Raw genomic sequence first — 14,180 nt, 5'->3', positions numbered from 1 at the left:
CACATATGTTCCTGTATTCTATGCCAGCCACTTGTTTATGGCACTCCATGTATGCCATACCTGCCAACATCGTGCACCCTGCTGTGATGTGGTGTACTGTCTCAGGAGCATCTTTGCACAGCCTGCACCTGGGCTCCTGCCTGGTATGGTTGACCCTGGTCTCTATGGATCGTATGCTTAAGGCCTGTTCTTGTGCTGCCAGTGCCTCTGTGCTGTTTTTCAGTCCAGCCTTTTCTGGACTGGGCTCTGCTATCTGTTGGTGGTATATGCCATGCAGGGGCTTGTCCTTCCATGATAGTGCCTCCTCCTCTTCCTCATCCTCCTCATTGGGCTTCTGCTGCCTGAGGTAATCATCTAGCAGGTCATCAGTAGGAGCCATGTTCCTGATGTATTCCTGGATTGTTGTTGTTTCATCCTGGATTGTGGCTTTGATGCCATCCAAAAAAAAAAAAAAAAAAAAAAAAAAAAATAGGGGCTGGTCATAAGATTCCTAATCATCACAAGAAAGACAGCATCATACACAGTTTTATGAAATGATCAGTGATGTCCAGTGTCCTCGGCTACTTCAATAATTAAGGCCAGGGCTGACTTTAGCTGATGACTGTTTCTTTCCACATCTTTTAAACACCAGTAATATCTGACATAGTCATAGGGCATGATGTTCCCTCAGTGGAAGTAGATTTATTGTAAAATGTTTCTGTGCAGAATGAAAATATTCACCACGTGAGAGCTGTGAAACAGAGAGACAGAAAGCAGGGCTATAGTTAAATGTTCTTTGGCTGTGATCAAAATAAGGCCGAGCCTGGCTGAGTCTGTGAGAACTCCAGTTCAAAACAGGTTTATAGTACATTTGAGACCAGCACCAAATCAATGGGCAAAAACCTTTTCACAATTGCTGATGTTCATGGTAATAAAAATACAACACACATTAAACAAATAGAGCAATAAAGAGAATGCATTTTAAGATTCTTCATTCTTCATTCTGGTTTTTGATATAAGGACTAAAAATGGTGTCCCAATTGTATCAGATTTTTTTTTTTTTTTTTTTTTTTTTTTTTAAACCTCTCTGTTTTTCACTGAGCAACAAGAGGAAGAACACAGATTTTCTTCTGGAAACATTTCCTTTGTATGGCTGTTATGTCACAGGTTTAATTGCTGTTATTGTTTCTTTTTCCATTCAAGTTTCAACTGTGATATTTTATAGCATGAAATTCAACAATATGAATTTTGACAATGTTGTTGACCTCCCAAATGTTTTCCAGCATCACAGCCACTGCAGCCAGTATTGGTGCAGCAGGGATTCCACAAGCGGGACTGGTTACCATGGTGATAGTGCTAACATCAGTCGGGTTGCCAACCGATGACATCACTCTCATCATTGCAGTTGATTGGGCATTGTAAGTAGGATGTGGGTTTATTTCCATCATTTCTGTGTTACAGTTTGACCTGACATTTTTCTCTGAATGAATCTAATCAACCCAGAGCAAAATCATATGAGGCTCTCATTTCATCTTCTTTGGCCACATTGTCCAGAATGTCCTCAACATTTAAATACAGCTCATATGAATTCCCAGTTACAGCCACCTCAACTGTGTTCTTCCCTCTGTAGAGACAGATTCCGCACCATGGTGAATGTAATGGGTGATGCTTTGGCCACAGGCATCATGGCACACATCTGCAGGAAAGACTTCATGAAAGAAGGAGATGGGGTGAGTTTTCTCACTGCGGCATATCTGTCCCAAAAGCTCTTCTTTTCTTGACTAGAGCACAGCAAAAATGCACAAAATGTTACAGTCACACTCAAATAGTTTATCACGTCTTGATTTGTTGCTTTAAGGACATTTCAAAGCTTTGCACAGACCGTCTCTGTACAGCTGAACTGTTGCCATCGAAGGTTGGTCCCCTGATGTGCTGAAATGCTGTCAATACTGCTTCCTCTCAGAAAGATTTGAGAGCTGAAAACCGCATGGCTTTTATGTCACTTGCCACATGAATCCAAATGTCAAGGCTATTTTTCAGCACTTGGAAATGGCAGGCTGTCAGGCAGGAAGGATGTGTTTGTCTTTGCATTTAGCTAGAAGTTACGTAACATCCACACAGTTGCACACAAACAGAGACCCTCGCTTATGAGAGAAGACTTAATGATGTCAGATTCCGGGTATTGGGAATTAATCACAATCTCTGTCTGGTTCCCCTCACACTTTATTCATTTTATGTCACCCCTCTGTCTTTCAAAATCTTCGTCTTCACCTGTCTAATGTTTTCTTCTTTTTTTTTTCTTCCATTTCCTATTACGCCTTGCTGCTTCTGTGACCCAACTGGACCCCAGGTGCCTTTAATCTGCGAGACCAAACCCATAATGAACACCCCGCCGCTGATGAACTGTCACAGCAACAATGGCAACTACCAGCCCCCTTCTTTTGGGGTCAAACCTGAGCACATCCCTCCTGATGTGGCCCGACTCAGGCAGCTAGAGGAGGGCATCCGACCACCACCACCACCACCACCAGAGAGAAAAAAGCCTCCGGTACCCCCAAGGCACCTAAAAAAGGACAAAGAACATTTTACCATTGATATGAATGGCCTTGAGACCAATGTATAGCCTCCTTCTTCGTTATAGGATAGGTTTTGTTGACCAGAATCTCAGAGCAAAGGACACCATTAGAGATGAAAGGACGACACGCCCAAGGTCATGTGTCAGTTTATTTCATGGGGAAAACATTGTCAGCCAGTGTCAAGATTTCTTCCCATGTGATCATAAATAGCGAACCAAGAAGAAAGGATATGAAGTCTTAGGATTTTCCTTATTGTAGCAGTGATAATGGTCAGGGATAGGATGCGTGTTGTGAAATGGGAGAAAAAAAAAATGTTGTGACAGTGGATATTCGGAGATGAAAAGGACATTGTTAGATGTACTCATACCAGTGCGTTTGGTCCGCAAAAAACATTTCTTCTCGCGTCTGGACTTAAAGAGTGAGCTTGCACTGAGAAGTCAGTCCTTCTGTTGCGAGTGTTGAAGAGAGAAAGTACACACACAGTTCTCAGAGTTTGTATATAGCTGTGAATATTTGCATTGATTGATTTCTATTTGATACCTACATTTTATATGATTTCTTAACTGCATCTTTTATTTGTCTCAGTGTGCAACATATACTTGTTAATAAGGCAAATGTTTATTTATTTATTTACTTAGTTAGTTAGCTAGTTATTTTTTACAACTGCAAGCAGCCACTTGTCTGTGTCATAAAATCTAGAGGATAGGATAGCAAGCCTAATCTCACATGATCTGAAGGCAAAGTGACATGCCCAAATTGTTTAATTTTGCCTTAAAATGCTGGTGGTGCTAGGCAGATGACAATGATGATGATGATAATGATGACAAGGAGGGTGGTACTGAAAAAAAAAAACACATATTTCCCTTCCAGCCACATTACCTTATATACACCTGGGCAAAAATATATTTACAGAAAATGACTTCATATATTTGTACAATCTCTGTAGCACTTGATATGATTTAACTTTCCTGGCACTTGAACAGCCTGATAAGTGCAAAACACCACTTGTAATATACGCCAAGTGGTCCTTGTTGTTTGATTGTTTTTTGGGTCTTGGTGTGTTTGTTTGTTTGTTTGTTCAACTATCAGAACAATACCCAACCTCTGACAGTATCGACATAAACTCATTTTGGAGCACGTGGATTGCAGCTGCATTTTATGACATGCATGCTGCACACAGTATGTAACATTTGTATGGGGAATATTCAAGGACATGCAGATGTATGTCAGTATGGTATGCTATTTTTTTTCTCTGCAATTTGATTGGTTAAATACTATTTATTTTTCATACACATCCTCTGCCAGAGATTCCCGAGTGCTTTGCCTTGAGCAGCAGTTTGTTTTCTAATGTGCATCAGGTGTCAGGCTGCCAACATCTTTTTTCAGATAATAGCATGTCCTCTGAGGCGTGCTGACCTCTTTAAGGTAACTCATTCTCATCTTTGTTTTTATATGAGGCAGATTACCTGCACTCACTTCCTATATCTTTATATGAGAGATAAATAAGCTATGTCCCATTCTCTTGTCTTGAACAATGACACCACCCTGTGAGGAGGAACCCACTGACAGCTTGATAGGTATGAAACAATGTCTGACTTAATAAGGAGCACTGTCATCACTAAGCTTAGTACATCTGTAAATCCAGATCCAGAATGAAGTGTAGCACATTTAATTATCTCTGGCATGCCTATTTTCTGTCAGCTTCAAGTTCATATGTATTCAGGAAAAAAAATAAAGCTTTATTGACCACATATTGCCCACAGATTTCCTTTCAGGGGTTAAAACAGCTATTTTAAATGGTCACATCTGTGACAATTTTCAGTCAAACAAGCAATAGGAAAATAGCAAAAGATTTAGGACATAAATGTGACACTATTAAAGCAAAGCTTGCTGTGAACTCACTGCTTGTGGTCCAATAATTATTTGGTCATTTTCATGCTCTAAAGTGAAGTGATCCATGAAAAAACAAGGTTTCAAAGGATTTTCTTTTTTTTTTCTGTAGCACTGAACATTGGGTGTTCCTGTGAATGTGAGGGAACGCACAATCTCCTCCAACTTTTTTCAAATAATTTATTGCTGTGTGTGATGAATGTAAATGTGAAAGCACAATAACGCTGCTTGTGAAAAGTGACACTGCATTTATAGCAATACAGTGAGTGTAATAGCAAGAGCATTTTAGATGTCATATAAAAATATTTGCTACCTTTATTTTATAAAACAAGAGTGGACTAAAGAGAGGCAGTAGCAGCATGGATCAAACCTCCAGACACGTTTTGAATTGCTTTTATGCATTGGAATATTTCATTCACAAGCACACGGTAGAGGAATAGCATGACAACAATGATATCCACAATTCTCCACATCATAGACAATTCATTGCTATCCCAATAATATTATCAACCACTGGGACACCTCACTGGCTGTGTATTCACTGTCACATTTGTAAGGTTTTCTGAATGGCTTCAACAGTTTGACTGCTGTGATGAGTCAGGTACTTCACTTTGCTCACGCTGGTCTCAAAATAGCATAAAAACACAAATTGTTTCACAGTATTTCTAGTAAAATTGGTCTTTAAGCCAGAATGACAAGCCTGCCATTAAGGTGACTCAAAGCCAAGTACAGAAAGACGCACACAGCATGATATAAAGCAACGTATTGTCTTTCTTTTTTTTTACTCTGTTGAAATATTGTTCAAATGAGTGCAAGCCTTGAATCTCTTATGGACATTTCATATTGATTTTGTGAAGGTATTTTATAGAGTCAAGCACAAATATACTCTTTAGATGATGAGATGTTACATAAGAATGGACAGGAACAAATATTAAAGCTCAAATATAGAGATATGCAGTGGCAGTGCTGACCATCCCCCCCATCAAAATATGAAAACACACATAACTTCATCCGGCATCCTGCACCAGAAATACTTAAATCTGCATTTCAATACAATCATGCACCTGGGAAATGACTCGCACAGCCATTCACAGGTTCATCTCCATTAAAAAAGGCCTTTCTGTCCTTGCAACGATGCAGTCCCATGACAATTTCAGTGAGCGTATTTTTAGTTATGCTTCCTGCTCCTTCTCCTTCATCCTGTCTCCTTCCACCATCTCCTCTCTTTTGAAGGGGAGGTCAGCACTGCCTGAGCCAATGTCCAGCACTTGCAAGCTGGTCAGGTGAGCGAAAGAGCTCTCGTCCACAGAGTCCACAGACAGGCGGTTCGACCTGGGAGAGGAAAGCAACAGAACATTTGGAGTTCTTCCTCAAAGATAATTCACCAAGACAGTGTGTGTTTTCATGATTTGAGGCTTCATGGACTAAAACCAAAACTTGCATAGCTAGGGTCCATAGACGTCAGGTGGCATTTACATATCACATCTGTCATTACGAGCCTTTGATAGCCTCGCTCTGTTCAGGGATCAGTACAGTAGGGCCCATCTGTTGAGCATCACTTATGTGTCACACTGAGCTGCTCCCACTCTAATGTAATGCACCATAAAACAGACAAAGTCAAAGGTATTCACTTTACATCAAAGCACTTAACTTTTGCCAAATGTGATGGACTGTATCAACCCCATTTTTCATCAATCAGTGAAAATGCTTGCATATGCCGCCCATGAACTCAGACACCCAACGTACAGCACACTTGAACCATCACACAATTAGCAACAAACACACATGCACATATACACGCATGCACAGACACATTCGCACAAATCCCCCTTCCCCTACCCCCACTGATGCAAGCATTCCAGAAGCACTAAATTGGCTCAGGCCAAAGGCTCCCAGCTGTGGGGGGATTTGGTGGAAAAACATTTTCAAACTCATGTGGCAGCAGCTGCTATGAGCAGCATGACGAGCACAACAGCCTGGATGAGGTCAAGGCCCATAAACACAACCCTTAAAGCAGCTAAGTTGGGGTCAGACCGATAACCAAACACACAAAACTCCTGAAAGCACTTGTCCAAAAACTGGATGGTTTTGCTCTGCTGTCTTCCCACTGAATAAAGCAATACTTGCGGGTTAGGAGCACAAGACAAATGTGGAAAATTTGCTGAGAGCCCATGATTTGGAAGAGGGGGTGAGATTAAATACCACACCGTTTTACTCTAAAAAATGAAGCTACATTGGAATGCTCAATAAATAGTAAAATATGTTAATTAGTAACAGACCACGACACCACAGAAGATATGTGAAAAACTTCACCACAAGGGGAGTTAGTCCAGGTAGATTTTCACAAGAGAACAAGTTAAGAAAATAAATCATTTTTACTGTCCCCCAAATCACCCTGAGCTGATTACTAAAGAGTAGTGTTTTTTTTGAAAGGGGAAAGAGTGCTGGTGTACAGCGGCCTGACTGCAGCTGTCTCTTGTGGACTTGCAGAGCAGTCTAAACAAAACCATCAATTTCCCCACAGTCGTTCCTCCGTGGCACTTGCATAATCATCTCCTCAGCAGAGATCAATCCACATGGAAAAGTCACTTATGTAAGGAGCAACCCATCAAATTTCCACAAAAGCCCTGAGGATGGTGAAGACTCAGTGTCAGGTTGAGACATATCCCCAGCTGTACTGTAAATGCCACGCAGCTGCCATGAAATGAAACAACTTGTGTGTGTGTGTGTGTGATTGTGATCTTACCGGAGGAAGATGCCTTTGATGTTAGGTGTGCCTTCGAATGCAGAAGCTGGGACGCTGCTGATGCGATTACTTTGCAGGTAAAGGTACTCCAGAGACTCCGGCAGGTCAGAGGGGATGTGTGACAGCTGGTTTCCAGACAAGTCAAGAGTCTAAAACAACAAGATTTTTAATGACAGAGCTGTCTCTCTCCTGCCCGTTTAATGGCATATGATATGTGGCAACAGTTCACCCAAAATACCATTACCCTAGTGCTGTCTATCCTTAAAGACAGTTTTAGTGTGATTTGATGATGGGTACGTGTTTATGGACCTCAAACAGTCAGAAATTTGCATGTGGAAAAATTCAAACAGCATCAGCTCTTTCCAAAAACAATGACACGGATACCCAAAATAATGCAGTTTGCTGGTGTTTTTTTTGGCAGGAAAAGGCTCCCCACAAAATTCCTTGGCCCGAGGCCTGTAGATTATTCTTGGTATCCGTGTGTTTTGGACAAACTGTTTCTTTAAGAAAAACCTGCGATGTGTGCGGTAACAACTCCTGCACTCATGTGTTTCACACTCCCCCAGCCACTCACTGTCAGCGCGCTGAGCTCCAGCCAGGCTCCCTGGTAGATGGAGTTTAGTTTCAGCTGGTTGTTGCTCAGGTAGATCTCTCGCAGTTTTAGCATGCCCGTCAACGTGCCATCGGGTATCGAGCTCAGCTGGTTGTCCTTGATCTTCAGCACTTGCAGGCTGCGGGGAAGGCCCAGGGGCAGTGAGTGAAGACTGTTCCCCGACAGGTCTAAGGTTTCCAGCACTCGCAGCTTCCTGAAGGCCTCACGGTGCAGTTTTGAGCTTGTCAGCCGGTTATAGCTGAGGTTCAGCTCGGTGAGGGTGTAGAGCATGACCAGGTCATTGCGGCCAATTTCGGAGATGGAGTTATGGAGCAACATAAGGGTCTTGGCCCGGCGAGGCAGACCTCTGGGAACCCGCTCCAGCAGATTATTGTACATATGGAGAGTGTGCAGCTTCTTCAAGCCCTTCAATGCAAATTTGTGAGGGTAAATGGTGTTTTTACACAGAAGATCCCAAATACCTCAATATGCATGCAGGCAAAAAAGTAGATGAATACCTCTTGAACAATCACTGTTTTCAATTTGAAACTTCTAAATCAAGTACAGCTCTTGTTTTTGTGCAGGCATGCCATGCTGCACAACAGCCTAAAAAGCATTACGTGAAACACTGGGTGATTAAGTGTACCTGGAAGGCAGTAGGGTGGATGGACCGCGAGCGGAGCTTGTTGTTGTGGAGGAGCAGGTACTCGAGGTTTCGGACAGACGTAAGAGCATCTCCTGGGATGCTGCGGATAGAGTTCTTCTCCAGGTGCAGTAGCACTAGACTGCGTGGAAGACCCTTGGGGACGACGCTCAGGTTGTTGTTTGATAAGTCCAGACACTCCAAGCTGCTCAGCTGACTGTCAAGTGAAAGAGGAAGTCATGAAATCAGCTGTTTAGCCCTTTACCATGTGCACACTGTGTGTTATTACTACTGCCTGAGAATGAATTAGTTTCAGCTTCATTAAATTATCTTTAACAAGTAGATGCTCATGTCTGGCATAGACCTAAAGTACATAAACATATCCTTAAGTAATGATATGCTTTTCTTGTGTATTGCCATAGAGATACAGGAACAATATGTGTGTCCTTTGAGCTGAGTGTCTTTGTGCATTAGGATTTCTGTCCACCTGAAGGTCTCATTGTCCATGCCCTCGTTGCTGAGGAGGTTGTTCTGCAGGTACAGCTCTCTAAGGTTTGACAAGTTGTCAAAGGCGCCTGGTGGAATTTTCTCCAGCTTGTTACTCTGTCAACCATGCAAAAAAAAACAACAAAAAAAAAAACACAATCATTACAAGTAATCATTATCACCGTCTGCAGAAAGGAAAACAAGAGAAACAAGCAGCACTTCTACAATTAAGGAAGTTGATGCACCAAAGTTTTTAAGATAAGAATAGCCTTATTGTTTCCCTTAGGGGAAATTTGTCTTGGGTATTTGAGAGAGCAAAGTTGCACACAGAATACATCTATTTACATGTATTGTCAAACTACAGTTAAAACACTTGAAAACCAAACCTGTGGTGTAAATATAAAACATAAATTTTCTCTCATGTCATTCTACAACATAAGAATTAAAGCTGCGCTGTGCAAACTTGCCAAGGGTTGATTAAATGAGAATAAGCACTCAGCTTTGTGGGTTACCACGCTGTATACCTTGAGATGGAGGCGGTGAAGGGTGGAGGGCAGGTTCCTGGGCACAAGACGCAGGAAGTTGCTGGACATGATGAGGATCTCCAGGTTGTCTGAAGCGTTGAACATGTGGTCTGGAAGCCCCGCATCCGTCAGCTTGTTGTTATGGAGATACACAGACCTGAGAGACGGAGGAACATGAGGCCATGAGCGAGCAAAATAGCAGGGTGCAAACAGACGTATGAGCAGGAGTTATAGTCACTCACATTCTTACCTCAGTTGGGGCTTGTGGCCAAATGTGTACGGGAAGATCCTTGTAAGCTGATTAGCAGCAAAATCAGCACTGACCAAGGAGGGTGGTAAGTGTTTGGGTGCTGAGGTGAGCTGCAGGAACGATGAAAACAGCCTTAATCAGACATTACAAAAATAGGCTTCATTATTCATTGACACTGGGGGGGATATGATTTCTCTTGTATTTCACAGTGGACAGTTTACTTTGACACAGCCGTCTCCATGAAAGTGGAATATTTAAAACAACACCAGCAGAAATAAACACTTCCACTGCTTTTGCCAAATGGGTCTTGTTGTGCAGACACACCGTATGGCAGGTTATGTTCACCACGTCATCTACAGGCACCGTTTTCCTCATTTTAGCCACTCCTCCCAGAATGCACAAAATGACACAGAATATAGAAATCCGAGAAATGCTAGTGAGATTAGATTTTAGTGTTCATATGGGTTTAGAGCTCTCTCGTTTATAACGTGGTTTATGGATTAAAGCAGCATTGGGTGTCTTTGAGGCTTAGTGAGCACTTAAAAATCCCCTATTCTTCCTGCATCCCCTTTGTCTATTCATCCCTTTTAAGTCACAAACAAATCTGTCCATCCTTTTTCTTCTCTCTCTCTGTCTCTCTCTCCCCCTCTCACTTTACCTCTCTCTCTCTCTTTCCCTCTCTCTCTCTCATTTTCACTCTCACTCTCAGTTTCTCTCCCGCTCGCTCTCTTTAACCCTCCCTCCCTCTCTCTGTCTGGCTATCTCTCTCTCTCTCTCTCTCTCTCATTCTTTCCCCCCTCTCTCTTTAACCCTCTCTCTGTTTCCCGCTCTCTCTCACTCTCGGTCTCTCTCCCTCTCTCTGTTTAACCCCACCTTCCTCTCTCTCTCTCTCTCTCTCTCTCTCTCATTTTCACTATCACTCTTGGTCTCTCTCCCCCTCGCTCTCTTCTTCACCCCCCCTTCTGTCTCTCTTTGTCTGTCTGTCTGTCTCTCTGTCTCTCTCTCTCTCCCTCTCTCTCTCCCTCCCTCCGTCCGAAAAAGGTCTGGATACCAGTAACATTTCGACTCTGACCAGCTGGCACAAACACACTGGCAGTGATTACAAGCATAAGCTTGTGCAACGTGTTTCGCACGCCTCACAAAATATCAGTTTATAAGAATAGAATAGAACAGAATAGAATAGAATAGAACAGGACAGAATAGAATAACCATGTCAGATGCAGCTGTAGTGGATTTGCAGTCACTCAGTTAGTTAGTCAGTTTGCAGCGTTGAAGTTAGTCGTGAAGAAACATTTTGATACATGGAAGCTATTTTTTGTATGACTCACCTTATTATTTGCCAAGTATAAATAAGCCAGCTGTTCAAGCACTTCAAACCCTTCGTCTTCCAGGCCTGTAAAGAGACAAACACACCTTTCAGATGAAGGCAATTACACTCACATCAATATACTTTGCAAAAAAAGTATATTCATATGCAAAGCAAACAACAGGAATATTTACTTGAATCAAACAAGTGTCTCATATGAAAAACAATGTTTAAATCATTGGTAAGTAGATGGTTAAGAAACAGTCTGTCTCTGTTTATCAGTAGGGAACAAGCTTGCAGACGAATGCCAGGTTCTTGCTAGGTGTTTAGACTGTCTGAGTTTACCATGTGTGGTCAGCCAGTTGTTTTGAAGGTTTAGAGTCTCAAGCTGAGGCAGACGGGCAAGGTGCTCCACTGTTACCTCCTCAATTTGATTGTTCTGGCATCAGGAGACACAACACAGACCGGAATAATGTGATGAGTTACTCTGCAAAATGCGACTGTGGCAAGCAAACTGCACTTTGTTTCGCTGTGTTTTGTTTATTAAAGCTGCCCTATTCAAATACAAGATCAAATAACAATGATGTAATGACCAAAACTGCAGTGGGTTTGCACAGAGCTCTGCACAGATGGGCAAAGCCTATTCCGTTTGAAGATTTTTTCAGTGAGTGTGGATACCGATGAGGGATTTGAATTCACCTCCAGCATGTTGCATTTCTTTTCCATTATTAATTATCTGTACAAATTGATATTGTGTGTTTGATCATGCAAGAGTGACAGACAGACAGAGAGTGAGTTTGACTTTTGATGTTCTTTGATGAAACATCTTAAACCCTAAGAGACACTAGGAAGAAACCACAGTGCGCTCAAAATAAAATAAAATACAATAAAATAAAAAAAATGACCTCAAAAACTCACTCCAAAAACAAATCAATCACACCCACTGACACAAATACAAACACCCGCACGCTTCCTCGCAAACCCCCACTTTGGGAAAAAGAGAGAGAGAGAGACCTGCAGAGAGAGCTGGCGTGTGTTCTCAGAGAGTTCACTGGGGAACTCGGTGAGGTCCACTCCAGCACAATCCACTGCCCCCTCTGTCGTACAGCTGCACTCTGGCGGACAAACAGTCGACTTGGCTTTCGTCACCGCCGTTAAGATATCTGTCTTCTCTATTGGCTCTTCCTCCTCCTCCTCTTCCTCTGGTTCTACAGGGGCCTGGCAGCGGACCAACACCCAGGCCAAGACCAGCACACTCAGGGCCTGCAAGATGGAATGCTTGGGAAAGGTCATGTCCACGATTCAGCTCCCCTATTGCACAAGGAAACGGACAAGAACGTGCAGTGAAAAACATCACACAGTCAAAGGTACAATATGCATCTTTTCACATTAAAGTAACAGCACATAAATATGTCTGTGTCAGTGACTTATCCTGCGTCTGCATGCCTGAATCACCTTTTTGTCTCAAAATGGCTTTTTGGGTAATCAAGGGCAGTGATGTCATAGCAACTACGACAAAAGGATGGTTAATCTAATCTATATAGACACAGACAAAGATGCTGTTGAATGAATATGTTGTGACTGTAGTAAGAAATTTCCTCCCTCAAGGTGAAAACTCACATGTAGTAACTTTAAACTGAGAAGATTTGATGGTGAAACGCTGTTATTTTGTACAATAAATGTATTAGGAGGCTTTTATCCAGTGCAGGGGCATCTTTCTTCAATACCTTCAAAGCAAAATGCAGTTACAGTGTACGGTATACACTTATTTTCTTACCACAGTCTCATGTTGCCAAATAACTCTTTGAGCCATATTTTCCTTTATGTGATTCATTCAGTCCATTTCAGTTCTCGACAATTCAGTAAACTCGATCAATCCCTGTGGTGCAGTTTCTAAACACTACACAGAGGAAAAAAATAGTATGTTTTGAGGCTATGAATGTGTCATGTTGGAGAGCTCCCACTGTATACACACCAGGCCAATAAGGAAGACAGCCAGCTTTCTCCCTCTTCTCTCCGCTGTGCTCCAAGTTTCAGTCCTCACCAACTGCAAGGGCTAAGTTGGAGAGAGAACATAGGTCGGTGACAGCTGACTCCTTTACGGCTTTCACACCCTAGGCATTATTAAACACACACTCACACACGCACACACACCAAAATCCTACATAACAACCTGTTTACCCAGGAGTATACACATCATTAAAATGAGGAAAATATATATATCAAGTGAAATTGTCTGACTCAAGCCTTTTACAGCAGGGCTGCCAGGGTCAGGGACAGCAGTGTTTTGGTGAAGCCAGGAAAAAGCTCTCTAATCATCTCCGCCAGTGTTGATGGAAATATTCCAAACGGACACGCAGCTCTCAAGGCAAACCTTTAAAAGCCATCCATCTATCAGAGCTGCCTTGCTAACAAACCGCACTGAGGAAGAGGTGCGCACACACACACACACACACACACACACACACACACACACGAGACAGATGCACAAAATCGATATACCCACAGCAAAAAAGAAAAGAAATCACATAAAGAAGCCTGTGCACTTGCCCATAACCACTGTGCGGTGTCACCTCTGCTTACAATAAATTCATCAAGAGAGCGAGGGAGAACTTCCCTAAGCCTCTCACTGAGTCAAAAACAAGTTTCCTGACAATTCATTCACTTACAGTGAGAATACTGTTTGTCTCCAGATGTGCTGACAAGCCCTCATTTATTCTCATCCCCAGCAGAGCAGAGGTCTGCATGCATTATTCACCACAACATAACTATTAACCTCAACATGTGGCTGCACTGTAGTCTAAAAGAGTCGGAAGATTTGAATTGCTGTCCACAAGCCAAAAATGTCATGCAAGGGTGAGTGAAACTGACACTGACACTGAAAGCTCAATCTAACATCATGCACCATGCATAAGACATGCACAATATCAGTAAACCCTGCATTAACAACATGCTGATCTACTTTACCACTTCCAAGCAACGCTTGCTGAAATCCAGTGAAGTCTGACGTCCAGTCCAAACACAGACTGTCCCATAGCAAGCGAGCAGCCACAGCCACACCAGATACCCTCCAGATGTGAGAGAGAGTGGGAGTGGGAGAGGGAAAGTTAAGAAAAAGAAAGGAAGGGGGATAGGGAGAAAGAGAGAGTGAAGGGAGTGAGCAAGAGAGACAGCTCGGACCTGAACGG

At 42.5% G+C, this 14,180-nt stretch overlaps 2 protein-coding genes across 2 annotated transcripts in view; one reads left to right on the top strand and one right to left on the bottom strand.

Annotated features, from left to right (window-relative positions):
• Nucleotides 1-4,452, top strand: part of slc1a7b (solute carrier family 1 member 7b) — a 35,665-nt gene extending 31,213 nt beyond the window's left edge. The window contains exons 9-11 of the mRNA XM_030050406.1: nucleotides 1,263-1,397; nucleotides 1,610-1,709; nucleotides 2,330-4,452. Coding sequence (XP_029906266.1) covers nucleotides 1,263-1,397; nucleotides 1,610-1,709; nucleotides 2,330-2,602 — 508 coding nt within the window. The 3' untranslated portion in view covers nucleotides 2,603-4,452. The remainder of the gene's footprint in view (nucleotides 1-1,262; nucleotides 1,398-1,609; nucleotides 1,710-2,329) is intronic.
• A 159-nt stretch (nucleotides 4,453-4,611) lies between these two features.
• On the bottom strand, nucleotides 4,612-14,066 carry podn (podocan). The gene is made up of 12 exons (XM_030048752.1): nucleotides 13,960-14,066; nucleotides 12,968-13,048; nucleotides 12,007-12,303; nucleotides 11,338-11,431; nucleotides 11,015-11,079; nucleotides 9,687-9,796; nucleotides 9,437-9,593; nucleotides 8,914-9,029; nucleotides 8,430-8,643; nucleotides 7,766-8,209; nucleotides 7,192-7,340; nucleotides 4,612-5,777 (listed from the first exon to the last, which is right to left on the bottom strand). The coding sequence occupies exons 3-12, from the start codon at nucleotides 12,283-12,285 to the stop codon at nucleotides 5,618-5,620; spliced, it is 1,788 nt and encodes a 595-aa protein (XP_029904612.1). The 5' UTR covers nucleotides 12,286-12,303; nucleotides 12,968-13,048; nucleotides 13,960-14,066; the 3' UTR covers nucleotides 4,612-5,617.
• Between the last annotated feature and the right edge of the window lie 114 nt (nucleotides 14,067-14,180).

This window comes from Myripristis murdjan, chromosome 4 (assembly GCF_902150065.1).
Source record: "Myripristis murdjan chromosome 4, fMyrMur1.1, whole genome shotgun sequence".
In the NCBI taxonomy this organism is placed as follows: domain Eukaryota; kingdom Metazoa; phylum Chordata; class Actinopteri; order Holocentriformes; family Holocentridae; genus Myripristis; species Myripristis murdjan.
This window is presented reverse-complemented; position numbering and strand designations above follow the sequence as displayed.

Bases quoted from the DNA above. Each gene is read 5' to 3' on its own strand.
- podn (XM_030048752.1), bottom strand. From the start codon at position 12,285: ATGACCTTTCCCAAGCATTCCATCTTGCAGGCCCTGAGTGTGCTGGTC. The intron at 11,432-12,006 runs GTCTCTCTCTCT...TCCTGATGCCAG, and splicing joins CACGCCAGCTCTCTCTGCAG to AACAATCAAATTGAGGAGGT. The intron at 9,030-9,436 runs GTATACAGCGTG...CATGGTTGACAG, and splicing joins TTCACCGCCTCCATCTCAAG to AGTAACAAGCTGGAGAAAAT.